Source organism: Vollenhovia emeryi, unplaced genomic scaffold (assembly GCF_000949405.1).
Source record: "Vollenhovia emeryi isolate VEMERY1.0 unplaced genomic scaffold, V.emery_V1.0 DF939165.1, whole genome shotgun sequence".
NCBI classification, from domain to species: domain Eukaryota; kingdom Metazoa; phylum Arthropoda; class Insecta; order Hymenoptera; family Formicidae; genus Vollenhovia; species Vollenhovia emeryi.
Window position 1 is genome coordinate 660,308 of NW_011967201.1, and position 13,562 is coordinate 673,869.

The 13,562-nt window shown below is 52.1% G+C and overlaps 1 protein-coding gene across 1 annotated transcript in view; it reads right to left on the minus strand.

The window, feature by feature from the left end:
* Window positions 1-12,961, minus strand: part of LOC105564397 (homeotic protein distal-less) — a 95,977-nt gene extending 83,016 nt beyond the window's left edge. Inside the window, exons 1-3 of the mRNA XM_012016725.1 lie at window positions 12,558-12,961; window positions 8,569-8,578; window positions 2,654-2,854 (exon numbers count right to left, since the gene is read on the minus strand). Of these exons, the coding sequence (XP_011872115.1) occupies window positions 2,654-2,854; window positions 8,569-8,578; window positions 12,558-12,961 (615 nt within the window). The remainder of the gene's footprint in view (window positions 1-2,653; window positions 2,855-8,568; window positions 8,579-12,557) is intronic.
* Between the last annotated feature and the right edge of the window lie 601 nt (window positions 12,962-13,562).

The following is a 13,562-nucleotide window of genomic DNA, read 5'->3' on the forward strand; positions in this document are numbered from 1 at the left end:
TCTTGCTCATCTGAGGGAAAAGAGGAAGAGGAGGAGGAGGAGGAGGAGAATGGGGAGAGCCGGTGGGGAAATGCGAGGGGAGACCGCCGGGGGGGACGACGAGGCTGTCGGTGGTGCAAGGAGGAGAGGGGACGAGGAAAGAGGAGAAGATGGAAGAGACTTGAAGGCTAAGGCGCCATGTTGGTGGCGATGACAAGAAAGCCAGCGCGCGACGGTAGCAGGGCCAAGAGTGCAGAGGCAGAGGCGCTTGGTCGAACGCCTTGATTGGACGATTACGGATTATGCACGGTGCCTGCTGAAGAGCTGCACCGCCGATCGCGCGCGGCGAACATTCTTCGTTACGTGGCGCGGAGATGCTGAGTGTTTGACAAAAGGTAGAAGTCATCCTCCCATTTTCAGGAGAAAAAATTTTACGGCGGTGCCTGATGAGACAGAGAGGGAGAGATTCAATCGCCTCGTCGACGCGAATTTCCGCAGCGGAGAAAAGTAAAGGAAAATCCAAGCTGTCACCGTTTTACGACATTCTAATCTACGATCGTACGCGGGAATCGGTGTGTGCCGAACTTTCCTTCGCGCTGGTTGACGTCGACCGATCCTCGCGGGGTTTAAGTAGCAGGGCGCACTCTGATAATCACGTAGAGAGCGTAATAGATAATCTCCCGAGGTTCCGTAATTTAATTTTCCCACCCCCGACCGCGGCTACTTGCTGATTTCGAACGACCGTGTTTAGTAAACAACCAGACGCCGACTGCTCATCAGGTTGCGTCGCGCTCGATTCACTCGCTCACGGGGGGGGAGAACAGCTCCCGCGGTGCTCCGTCTAATGAAATTATCCGGTCCGGGACCCCCTGCAACGGCATCAACCAGCTACGACAGCCAGTTATCCCATGATTACGCGATACGCAGTTACGCGCTCTGCGCCACGACGATTGTGCACGCTTCTTCGAGGGGGCGAGGGAACGCACAAAGAGCAACCGCGAAAATTGCTCCATCTCCGTCCCGCGTCAGTCAATGAAACGCATAATTTCGTGCGAAGGAACGTGTAATCCCGTTCAGACCGCGCGTACAAATCGATAGAAAGGAACCTGACGGACGGCTGTGATACGCAAGTCGATCCCCGAATAAATTTCAATTGTCTTCCGCCGCGGCGTCGCCCAAATTAGCTACGGGCTTTACGGTCCTCGTCAGATAAATCTATAACGGACAAGTCCGGGGCCAATTAACTCCTCGCCGATTATGTAGCCGGCTATCCTCCTAATAAATCATTAATTGGAAACCGCGACGGGGTAATTGGCGAAAAACCTTTCGGCGAGCGCGCGCCACGACCCCGCCCGCGCGGAAAGCTCGCGCGCGAAGCCCGCGCGATATCGCCGGGAGGAAATTTATGGCCGCCTCGTTAGTCCGGAAACTTGTCCCTTTCGTTCTCCCTCCCTTCCTCGGTGCACTGGACACTGGCGGCAACCCTATCCCCGGTGTCCAGGGCGTGGCGAATCGGTGATTTAGTAAAGTCATTTGTGCCGATAACGCTGACAGATGCCGTTTATCGGGGCTCCCGTTACCGCGGAGCGAGCACGCAACTGGATCCGTCCGTCGCGGGAGGAAAGGAAGGGGGCACCGTCGTGCCGCGTTTCGAATAAAATTCCAAATTCTGGCCGCCACCCTCGTATAATTAGCGGCCCGCGCGTCGCGTCGTCGCTCGCGCGGAATTCGCTCTGTCGTTTCGCTCGTTCGCTCGCGATTTCGTCAAGTCTTTCCGACGACGTTTCCCGACAATCCGTATCGGCGCGGAAAACCTGTTTCGCCCGCGGAAACGTCTATCCCGGACATTTTATCACTCGGTGCAGGCGTATTGTCTCAACACCGGCTATAACTCAAATAAGTTCCAGGTAAAATATGTACGAGGAAGAATTGTTTCTGTATCGAGGTGTATTATCGTAATGGTCCCTTCTCCCTCAATGTCTCGCAATAACTATTCAAACGGCTGGATCCTCTTGTAAGAGAGAAACGCCAATTGTGTGTAAAACCAAAATTCAAAATCAAGTAAAAAGAATCACCTAAAGTTAAATCGGGACCTTTTTAAGGTTTAACTCAAATCTAAACGAGAACGCCGAATCGTACTTAGGTCCAGGCAAGCCTGGAGGTAGCCTACAAGAAATTCATTTCTCCAATAATCCCGAGTAAATCTGGAGGAAATCTTAAAAGTCGCCAGAAGTGATTAAAATTTCAGAAGATTACTTGACCATGTCTGGTAAATTTGTGTGTTTAAACTCACAACGTTTCGACCGTGGTTTGTGGTCCTTCTCAAGTGATCTAACAAAGAAATTGCAAGCAGTTTGGTAAAGAGTTGACGCGTAAGCGAGTTAAGAAATTAATACGCTACATAAATCCCGAGTAATTTTCGCCGCGCGCTAAAACGACGCCATTCCGGTGGGCCGAGTAATCGAAGTGCGCAAAATCCAAAACGCCCCGCGCACGTTTTCGCCCCCTCCGGCCAAGTGTGGCATCGTATTTTACGCCCGCGTTTATCGCAATTCGTTTACGCCGACATGTCACGAGTGGCGCGAGATAAGAGCCTGCGACTATCGGCGCGCGACCGCGGCGTGGGAAGCTCGCGCTCCAGTCCCGCCGGTCTCTTAACGTCGATAGAACTTGCCTGCGTTTGCGTGAGTCCGAGGCTGGCCGCGAGCTCCGCTCTTTCCGGTAGCGCGAGGTACTGCGTCCTCTGAAACCGCCTGTTGAGCTGCTGCAATTGCAGGCTGCTGTAAATCGTCCTCGGTTTCCGCATCTTCTTGCCCTTGCCGTTCCTGAGGGAACCGCCGCCGCCGCCGCCGAGCTCGTCGACGAGGCTGCCGCTCTTATCACCCAATGGCGAGAGGTCTGCGAACATGCACCACCCTAACATCAACTTTCAGAATCCTCGTCACTGCTCGCGTACGAACTAAAAATAAAATTAAACTAAAACCTGATCCAGCGATCTCGGTAACGTGTCGCGGTATATTACGGCAGCGGTGACGACCGACGCGGCTATTGATTTTTACGACATTAATAAATTTGCGATCGCGACGGATATTTCAAGGAGGCAGCGTGTAATGCGAGCGGGTATAGAGAGAGAGAGGGGGGGGGCGGTGAGAAAAAGTATAAAAGGAAGCTATACATCTTTCTTTGTAAAATAAAATTTGAGAAGATAAAGTGATCGAGATTTTGTAATTAACGGGATAATTATTCAAAAAAGTAGTATAATTAGGAATTTGAATTATGCCTGACTAATTTATGTAAGAAAAGTCGGTTCGAATGTGGAGAAGGAGAGAACGTTTCAAGCAAAGAAATGAGTTGGCACTTTACTAACTTTTTAAGGACTTTTTTTTAACTCTTTCTCGCAATAAAGCATCGAATCGCGCATTAATTACAAGTCATTTCTTCCGATCGAACGGTTCCGGGGATCGCGTAAAGGCTGCTGGGGGCATTTAAAGAGGCTTATCGAGTCGAAATTAACGGAAATGACGCGTCGTTTCTTCTTTTTTCGAAAAGAAGGCAAAAGGAAACAATAGCACAAACACAGTCGGAATATTTTATTCGACAAGCGGCGCGTAATTATCTGATAAAAATAAATGCATTATTCAATTCACATACAACGTATTGCGCATAATTAGCACAATATAGAGACTGCGTGCTCTCGTTGGAGACCGAGCGAGAAAGAGAGGGAGTGAGGAAGAAAGCACTACAGTGCGTTAACGGCGCGGTAATTAATTACGGAGCCATATATCAATCTTAAAACGATGCAATGAAGTAGCATAGAGCTCGATAGAGGTGCGCATCGTGCCAGCGCCCGCGTTGCCTATCTCGCGTGGAATCTGTTTCATTATTTTTATATCGCGATTACGACGTTGCGTGTTTTCATCGGGGAGACGCGGGTGGCCTTCCCGGGAGAGACAGAGACAGAGAGACAGAGAGAGAGGGGGGGGACAGGGAGAGACAGGGAGAGACACGAAGAGACACAGAGAGACATGGAGAGTCACGGAGAGACACGGAGAGACAGGGAGAGATACGGAGAGACACGGAGAGACACGGAGAGATAGGGAGAGACAGGGAGAGACAGGGAGAGATAGGGAGAGATAGGGAGAGACAGGGAGAGACACGGAGAAACAGGGAGAGACAGGGAGAGACACGGAGAGACAGGGAGAGATACGGAGAGAGAGGGAGAGACAGGGAGAGACAGGGAGAGCCAGGGAGAGCAGGGAGAGACACGGAGAGACAGGGAGAGACAGGGAGAGACAGGGAGAGACAGGGAGAGACAGGGAGAGACAGGGAGAGACAGGGAGAGACAGGGAGAGACAGGGAGAGACCGGAAAAGACAGGGAGAAACAGGGAGAGACAGGGAGAGACAGGGGGGAAGAAAAGGGGGAGCCACTTCTCGCGCCACGACAGCAAGCGCGTTGTGTCGTCCGCGAGGCGAGCGAGGGAAGATGCCGAAAGAGAGAGTCGAACAAACAGAGATATCGATCCCGAGACATCGAATTAGCAATGCGACGCGACGCGTGGACTTGAGGCGCGAGAGTCCCCTGCTCGCACCTCTCACCCGTGACAATTAGCGCGACTATTAATTAGCAGTAATTTACGACGGGTCCGCTCGCGCGCGTGTGATTCCTCGTGATTTATACACGCGGGCGCGTCGTCGCGCCGGCGCGGCGACGGGGAGAGATCGACGAGACGCGGGATCGATCAGAGAGTCAACGGGGAGGCTTTGATCGCGCGTAAAAGAGACAATAATGATCCTCCATAAACTTTCCGCACGAGGTTACATCGCGCTGCAAACGGCGATGCAATCGCGTGTTTGCGCCCGTGTTTATCTTCCCCGTGCAATTTCGAGACGATACTGGGCGTGTACGCGATATTTAATATCCGCGTAGGCGCCCGCGATCCTTCGGCCTGACGATTCGGCTCTGCGAGAATATTTGGCACATAGCAGATCGATTTATCTTACAATTAATCCCGACACTTTGTTATTAGTTTCTGATAATCACAAATTAATTCAAACACGCCCAGAAGAAAGTTTACATCTGTAAAATGTGTTGTTATTTTTGTTCATTTATAAGATTCGTCGTCCTTATCAGAATAATAACTGCAGCTGGAATTACCTTGGTAAATAGGCAAAAGATAATAAGAAACCTGAAGGAGTGAATGCACCTTGTAACGTTCCTCTATTAGAACACTTCTCAATTGGTCTCCCTTTGTAGGGGACGGCGATAAACCTTCTATCGTGGTGCAACAGTTAACGCCGTCGCGCGGTGTATCAACGCGTAGTACGTTGCTCAATAAATTTTATAGAAGCGTGAGCCGCGATAACGAGCCCCCGTTGTTAATTACAGCCGATTAAGGCGACGCGACGTCGACTGCGGGCGGGGTGTAACTGCTGCGCGCGCGAGTCAGGAGTCGAAGGTACTGTTTTATGGATGCACTTTTCTCTCGCGCGCGGAGCTCGCACCGCGTGGGTATAGGATAGCGCGGCTAGGGTTATGGTTTTTAACGCCGGGACGCGTGTATGCAAAGTGCGGTGAGCGCGCGGCAGAGCGGCAGAAACTGCCGCAAAGTAGCACTTTGCGGCCGCGCCGCCTCGCCATCGCTGAAGGTTCTTTTAGAGTCGCGTAATCAAACCGAACGTATGATAATAAGCCGCGCCGAGCGATTAATGCGACGTTGATAATCATACGGTAGGTGCGCGGCTCTCAATCCGGAGAACACGAAATTACAAGGTGTCCGTCTGTGCCCTAGGCTGGACTTTAACGCGGCCTGTCTAACATTGTCGCTGAGCCGACGTCTACGCGTTTCCACATCGCTACCACACCGCGCGCTCGAGGACCGATGAAAAAGCTCCCTTCTCCCCCGCCCCCGACTTTTCATTTTTGCACCTCCTGTCCCGCAATTGAAAACATTCCGTCCCCTCGGCCGCGGGCTGCCATTGGGAAATTCGTAACTATTCGAAAGGTTCGGAGTTGCGTAACTCGTAATTTCCAAACGAGCCGTTCTATCGCGCGTACTACTTACTTTTATTAAAATCAGAAGTGTCGCTTAATAACCAGACTCGAAGGCAAAGGTAAGCGCACGTTTCACACATATTTGATCGTCGACTAAAGTTTCGCCGCAGTGCTGTCACGTGGATGACAAACGCGGTGAGCTCCGGGATTAACTAGACACGAAAAATCCACGCGTTCAGAGCCTCGACTATATATGTTTCTGTTATAAGCTATAAGCTCCAGATATTCGCCGCTATTCCAGGAATTCGAATCTCGAGAGAGTTCCAAAACAAACAGCCACGGGGTTTCATCCTCAGGAGAGTGTCCCTATAGGAAATACGAATTCGAGCGATTCATCTCATTGTAAGCGTGACGGTCGGCGGGGTTTGAGAAAGGCCGGCGCTCACCGGGTCGGTGTATCCGCCTAATCCTTGTGAAAACAACCGTTTAATACCTAATCCATCACTCGGACCCGGGGCCACGCATTGTCTCTCGACCGTTCCGGATTAAGTCCCGACCGTTCCGGGCGGCGGTCGGACGTCAGGTGACTGATGCGAGATACCGTGCCGGTCTGATACGAGAGGAGCCCCCGCTAATTGGATTCCAGCTTCGGCCACGTTCCGAGGGGGAGGAAGGACAACGGGCGTGAGACGCGGACGCGCGGACAAGCCGGTTAACGGCCGGTTCATTTGTCACGACGATAAGATTGGTCGCGGAGGTGCGCGAAGGCGTCGGATACGCTCGCCGCGGATCCCTCGACGAGGATCCCACCTCTGCGCTCTCGCGGCCGATGCTCGCGCGATCCCGGACAGCTTCATTAGCGCGCGCTGGCCCAACTGGGCCGGTCCGAGACCGTTTACGTCGCCGCCGAAGTGCCGACTCTGCACCTACGAGCCGCCGCGACTGTGCGCCGATTTTACAATCGGCGAGTTTGCGCGCGCTGATTGCGAGCGCGACGAAAGCGCGTGTCTCCGTCGAGAGCACGTGGCGGTGTGAAAAGTCGCGCGCGCGACGCTTCCGACAAGCGGTACCGATTGTCTCGCCGACTGATACCGCGCTACTTCGCGTGTTAATGTTATTACGCCCAGCCTCGCGGATTTTATGTAAGTTCATTTCACGCGTGACGACGCAATGATCAAGGGATCGATTTCGCGAGCGCGGACGATTTTGTTATAAATCACCTTTACGAGGTGCATTCTACTCGTTTAGTCATCGTGAAAGGCGTAACGATTACAATTTATTAGGTGAACACTTACGCAAATATGACCGGTCTTCGTATCTTAAGCTTATATTACCGGCCTCGTTTGTTTGTACCGTAAATGCAGGTAAAGCTGTTTAGTTTAAAGAAATACCCACTTTTTGGTAATGGAGATTTAACGAAGATTTAAAGCATGGATATGATACGAAATAGAAAATCAATATGAGAAAACCAACGGTCCGAGCAGACTGTAGCTTGATGGTTCAATGCGTCAAGTTTTATCCGTTTTCCGTGCACCGATTACTTTTCGATCTTAAAACACAGTTTCTTTGGCGGGACAATAGATTCATACACTTTAAATCGACAAACGATCTAAATGTTTCGATGCTTACTAACAACCCTACATATCGTCGGCCTAATTAGAAAACTAATCAGAATTCTTCAATGTCGCCAGCGGTAATTAACAACGTCGGTTTGAACCCTGGCTGAGGTAATACTTTTAGCAATAAATTTTCTGTATTATTAAAAATGCCAGGTATGGTCAAGAAAACACTGACGTAACTAATTAGAAAACCTTCTAAGTCACAAAATCACGTAACTTCGGATAACCATGGAATTAGGAGGTGGGAAAATCAGTAGGGAGTTAGGTTTGTTTGCCCAGATTTTTAATTTCTTTTATGAAAAATTACTGTCTAACAATTTTCCTAAACGGTGCAAAATCTCAAGATAAATTAGCCGAAATAAATATCTCAATTTGGTAAAAAATTGGATTAAGATTTTTTAATTAGGCTGACGATATGTAATCCTGTTTCGTCCCTTTCGTCCCTTTCGTCCCCCCTTTCGTCAATGTAAAGAATTACATTTTTGTATAAATTAAACATCTTTTGATTTCCATTAAGACAAATCACTTTTAAATTGTATTAATTTATGTTATTAGAAACGCGCGATATCTGAAAGAGGTCGTGCAATCATTATGCATTCTCGAGACACGCTTAATCCGTTAATTAATTAGCATCAATAATCCCGTCGCCACGTCGACTTCCCTGCCGCGGATGGCGATTTTAATATTCATACAATTATTTCGCGATTCAACTTTATTTAGTTGTACGACAAACAGTGACATTTGAGAGCGAGCGCGGCTCCGAATCGATTACGCGTAAACGCGCGTTTATTACAATGGGTATTGCAAATTCGCGCAATTACCGCGTCACTGTTACTTTAATTGGATAATCAAAAAAAACGTCCCGAAGTAATCACGAGTTGCGCGTCGCGTTCACCGGGGCACAAACGAAGCCGCTCTGAGCGGAATACACAAACAGTGCGTCCGGCAATTAGACGGATCGCGCGTCGCGCGATTACGCACTTTTCGCTTCCGATTAATCGGATCGACGTCAAGTCGCGATAATCTTTTATCGCATTATCGACCTTTGCATTACGCACGCTCGCCTCCACGCGATGCCTCGAAAGCGACGAGACTCGTAACGAATACTTCCGATACATTTTCCCCGAGATATCGTGACTCCGTCCCCTCCTCGGAGAACCTGATCCCTCCCTCCCCTAAGAGGAAACTTTTACGCAAAAATACCGAAGTTATGTCAACCCTTCGACGAAGTTCCCGCGGTGCAGCCCGCGAGGCGGATCGAGGATATGCATTTCGCTGCTGTGCGATTTGCGAAAAGCGAGCGGTGCATAAGTAGCGAGGGAAAATGACTGGGCAATTTAAGGGCGAAACACAAGTTTCCGCGCGTCGCGACCCTCCGCGTGCGTGAGAATTCAACCCCCTGACGATCGCTCGCTCGCTCGCTCGCTCGCTCGCTCGCGTAAAAATTGCACCGCGCCCCGATGGCACGCGGATTCCTGCCGTTGGCGGAAAAGTTGGTCTCCCCGCGTATCCACGCCGTTTCACGGCTCTCGCCGGGAGATCACCAGTAATTTTCAAGAGAGGCGCCACGAAAATTGCAGCCGCGGGGCAAGGGTTGTCGCCGCGAAGGGTTACGCAGAAACGCCAGACTTGCCGCGGGGCCGCCGCAGGCCGCCGCGGTCAACGGACACGCGGCGGGTCGTTACGAATTCATAGACCGCGGGCCGGAGGGTAAAGGGTTGAGCGCCGTCGGTCGCGCTCGGCCGCGAAAACGCTTGCCGCGAGCGCGACGACAGCGGAATTTACTCCGCTCGCTCCGCGCGACGATGAGCTATTCGCCGAACGTTACCGCGGGCCTAGGAATATTTCCATATTTGATGGAAATCACCATCGACCGAGAGAGCAGCGCGAGTGTCGTCGCGCCGCGCGGAGGCCCCGGCTTCGAAATAAAGCCACGCGATACCATTTTACCTGCTGGGATTGCTTACGAGAGTCAATCAGGACTTAGCCCCGAGTCGTCTGATCTAAAACTATGCACCCTCATTGGTTCTCGTAAGCGATCTAGAACTCGGCCCAAGTTCTAGTTTCAAGAAATGTGTAGCCAATCAACCTGCAGCTATCCCACGAAAGCCGCAAGTTGATTGACACATTTCTCGGAATTAGAACTTGGACCAAGTTCTAGCATCGTGGACGTAGGCCTTGGGTCACCTCATCTAGAACTCTGCGTCCTGATTGGCTCCCGTAAACAATACAGTCGGAAAAATAGTATCGTGTGCCGTTGGCTTGGGTTATCTCGATCACGCGATTTCGCGGATGTGTGTACAGCCGCATTGTTGTGCAGACTGCTGCGAGAGAGAGAGAGAGAGAGAGAGAGAGAGAGAGAGAGAGAGAGAGAGAGAGAGAGAGAGAGAGGGGGAGGGGGGGGGGGGGGGGGGGGGGGGAGGGAGAGGGGGGGAGAGAGGGGGGGGGGGGGGGGGGAGGGGGGGGGAGGGGGGGGGGGGGAGGGTAGTGGGGGGGGGGGGGGGGGGCGGGGGGGGAGGTGGGGGGGACTAGGCGCGTTAGGCTATCCGAGCGGACAAATAGAATGAGAATTTCCACACTATGATCGAGACAGCTCGTCGTCGTCGATGTAAACAATTCGAGCTAGACGCACTTGTGGTACGCGTTGCTGCTCCTCTCCGCTCGTCTCACTTTCCTCATACGTAATTGGCATCTCGAGATAAATAGCTATTTTCGAAATCCAACGATAACAAGTTTAAAAAGACATTCTGAAGTTAGTTATCGCTAGAGGATCGCGCACGGCGCCGCGATTCCGCGATCCACGACGGACTCGGGGCGAGTCCCGATAATGATCGTAATTAGCTCTGACTCGCGATTTCGCGCGCAAAATAAAAATCACGATTACATCGCGCTAATGCGATTCTGGAAGGTAGAAAAAGGAAAAGGGCGCGAGAGGGAAGAAGCGCGAGGTGACCGAGATGGGCGAAGCAGAAGTCGCGGCCGCTCCCGTTTCGATCCCGATTCTTTTTGTCTCGCTCGCCGGGAGCTTCGCGGGGATTTTTTTGTGGCCCGAGTGGATTCCCCGGTCATATATCTTATTCCGTTTCGTGGCACTGTACCGTAGGTAGAATGTCGACCGGCCACTACCTGCCACTTTAGAGCCTCCGAATACACGCGGGAAAGAGAAAGCTAAGGGGGGGGGGGGATGTTTATTTCGAGATTTTGCACAGAGACGCCTTTATTTGCCCGACAGCTCTCACTTTTAAAATTCTCTTTTTAAAGCCCGTTTTGAGGACCCCTACACTTTCACAACGGGAGTCACATGGGAGACGTTTAAATGCCCTTGGGCGTTTTCCAAAATAGAGTCACGTGCGCGAAACAATAGGACATCCGCGGAACAGCATCCGATCGGTGCTTCACTACGAAACCGCGAGACTTCACGCGGTGATTTACGCCGCGCGAATGAAGACATTCGCCGTGCGGCAATAAAGTCCCGCGGCTACGCAAAAAAAGTCGTAATAATAAAGCGGCCGCTGCGACGCGGGAGACACAGGTGACCCACCGGAAGCGCCTGTCGCCGTCTTATTTCGCCTCGCGTTCGCCACGACCGTGTCACTTCTGACAAACGTTACAGCGCCGGCACGACACTCGCTCCCGCAGCTCGAAATCGTTCGCGAATCGGCGGTTTCGACGATGAGCGACTTAGAGATATCTATGACTATTTATTTATATCTAAGAGCCGAGCAGAACGGCTGTCTTCTACTCTCAAGACGCAATTATTGCGTCACTTCAAGGACAATGCCTTTGAGCCTAATCTACACTCTGCGCTCTCTGCATCTAGAAACGTTCCATAAAAAGAATCGAAATGCTTAAAAAATTTGCCGACAACGTACGATTGTACAGTGTATAACAGAGCCGGGACTAGACATTTTGACGCCCGGGGCCAAAGAAAAAAGCGCGCACCTTAGTAACGAAAAATATTTCTTTTCTACGGCATGTAAAATGTAATAAAAATAATTTTAATCAGTTACATTTAATATATTAATATTAATGTACCAGAGCGTCTAATCATCATGTATACAGGTATGCATTATAAAAATTTGTATTGTCAGTTTTGCGCCCCGACAAATTTTTTACACGAGACAAGTGCCTGGCTCGCCACACCCTAGTCCCGGCTCCGGTGTATAATATACAATTTATCCACTTGCGCGCATTTTTTAAACGTATTTATTGACTACAAAGTAGAATGTTACTGGACGCAAAGAGCACATTGTAGATCAGACTTTAAAGACTAGAAACATTTTATTTTACAGCCCAGGAGTACGCTTAGAAAATTGGTGCAAGTTGATAAACGGTGCAATCGTGCGTTGTCGATACATGTTTTAAGCTCATAGATTTGCTTCTACAAAATAGAATGTATACATAGATTAGACTTAAATCAACACGTGAAACATTGTCCTAAGAGACAACCATTCTGCTCAGACCCTGTAGCCTGATTTACAACGTGCCCTTTGCGTCTAGATAGATTTTATTTTACAGCCAACGGATACGCGCGAGCTGACGGATTTTCTAAGCATATCGATTTGCTCGTACAAGACAAAACGTTTTCAGTCGCAAGGAGCACGTTGCAGATCAGACCTGACACGCGAGGCTCAAGACGAATATTCGGAGCTTGTCACTTCGAGTCGTTTTCACGTTTCGTCGACGCGGACAAGTGGCGGTGGTACCTCTGCCTCGTCGACGTTTTCGCGGGATTTCGACATCACGGTGTCACGAATTTCCCTGCCTCGAGCCCCCCCCGCGACGACATCTCCGTTTCACTTTGCACTGGCACACTCGCGCGAGCTTCACTCCCGGATTCACGTGGTCGATTCCGCCGTCGGCGCGCCGAGAAACGGAGATCTCGCCGGGTGTCGGTAAAACTAGAGACTACGGTCTAGAAGTAGGAAAATGTAAAAAAGGCTGCGAATACATACAGTTGGGGTACTCACCGTCCTTGGGCGGCGAGGGGCACTGGGGGTACGTCCCGATGTGATATCCGTAGGCGTTGTGCTGGTGCATGGGCGCGAACGGATATCCGGCGAGCGAGCGGGGACTGGGGAAGCCCGCGTCCGCGTGCTGCTGATTGCCGCTGCCGGGCCCGGTGGCCTGGTGGGCCGCGAGCGAGCCGACCTGGTGCGAGAACTGGTGCGCGCCCGGCACGTTGTGGCCGCCCGGGTAGCCGCTCCGCAGGCTCGCCGGGTTGTACAGGTTGTTGTGCTGCAGCTCGATGAAGGCGGACTTGCCGCTCTGCGAGACCGGCGTGCTGGAGGTCGTGCTGTCGCCGCCGTTGCCGCCGGGCGGGCCGGGCGTCACCGAGCCGAGGCCGGCATGGTGAAGATGTTGCTCCATGTCGGAGCCGGCGCCGCCAGTGCCGGCGGCACCGCTGCCGCCACCGCCGCCGCCACCGCCGCCGCCACCGCCGCCGCCGCCGCCGCCGCCGGTCGGTCCACCGCCGCCCGACATGCTGTTCGGGGTCGGGGTACTCGACGGACAGGGGTCGCCCGCCCCGAATGGGCTCCCCAGGTCCGTGAAGTTGAGCGTCGTCGTGCTGCCCGGACGCTCCACCTTAGACGCAACGTCGATGCCGCCGCCGCCGTCGCCGCCGCCGCCGCCGCCGCCGCCGCGACCGTCGTACCTCCGCGCGGCGCCCGAATTTTGCGACCTCTCGTACGTGTGATGTACCGACTACGTCGATCGAGCGTCGGAGCGGGCGCGGTGAGTCGTCATCGGGTCGCGTCGCGTCGCGGTTTCGCTCGATCTCGCACTGGATTCCTCTCGGTCAAGTCGCTGCACTAGCACGACCCCTCGTCTCCTCTCCGAGGGATTCACTGCGTTGTTCACTCTTTGACTACTTGCCAAGTCGGGCGGTCTTTGTTGCCGCTCTCCCTTTCTCTCTCTCTCTCTCTCTCTCCCTCTCTTTCTTTCACCAGGACTCTCGGTTCGTCAGTCC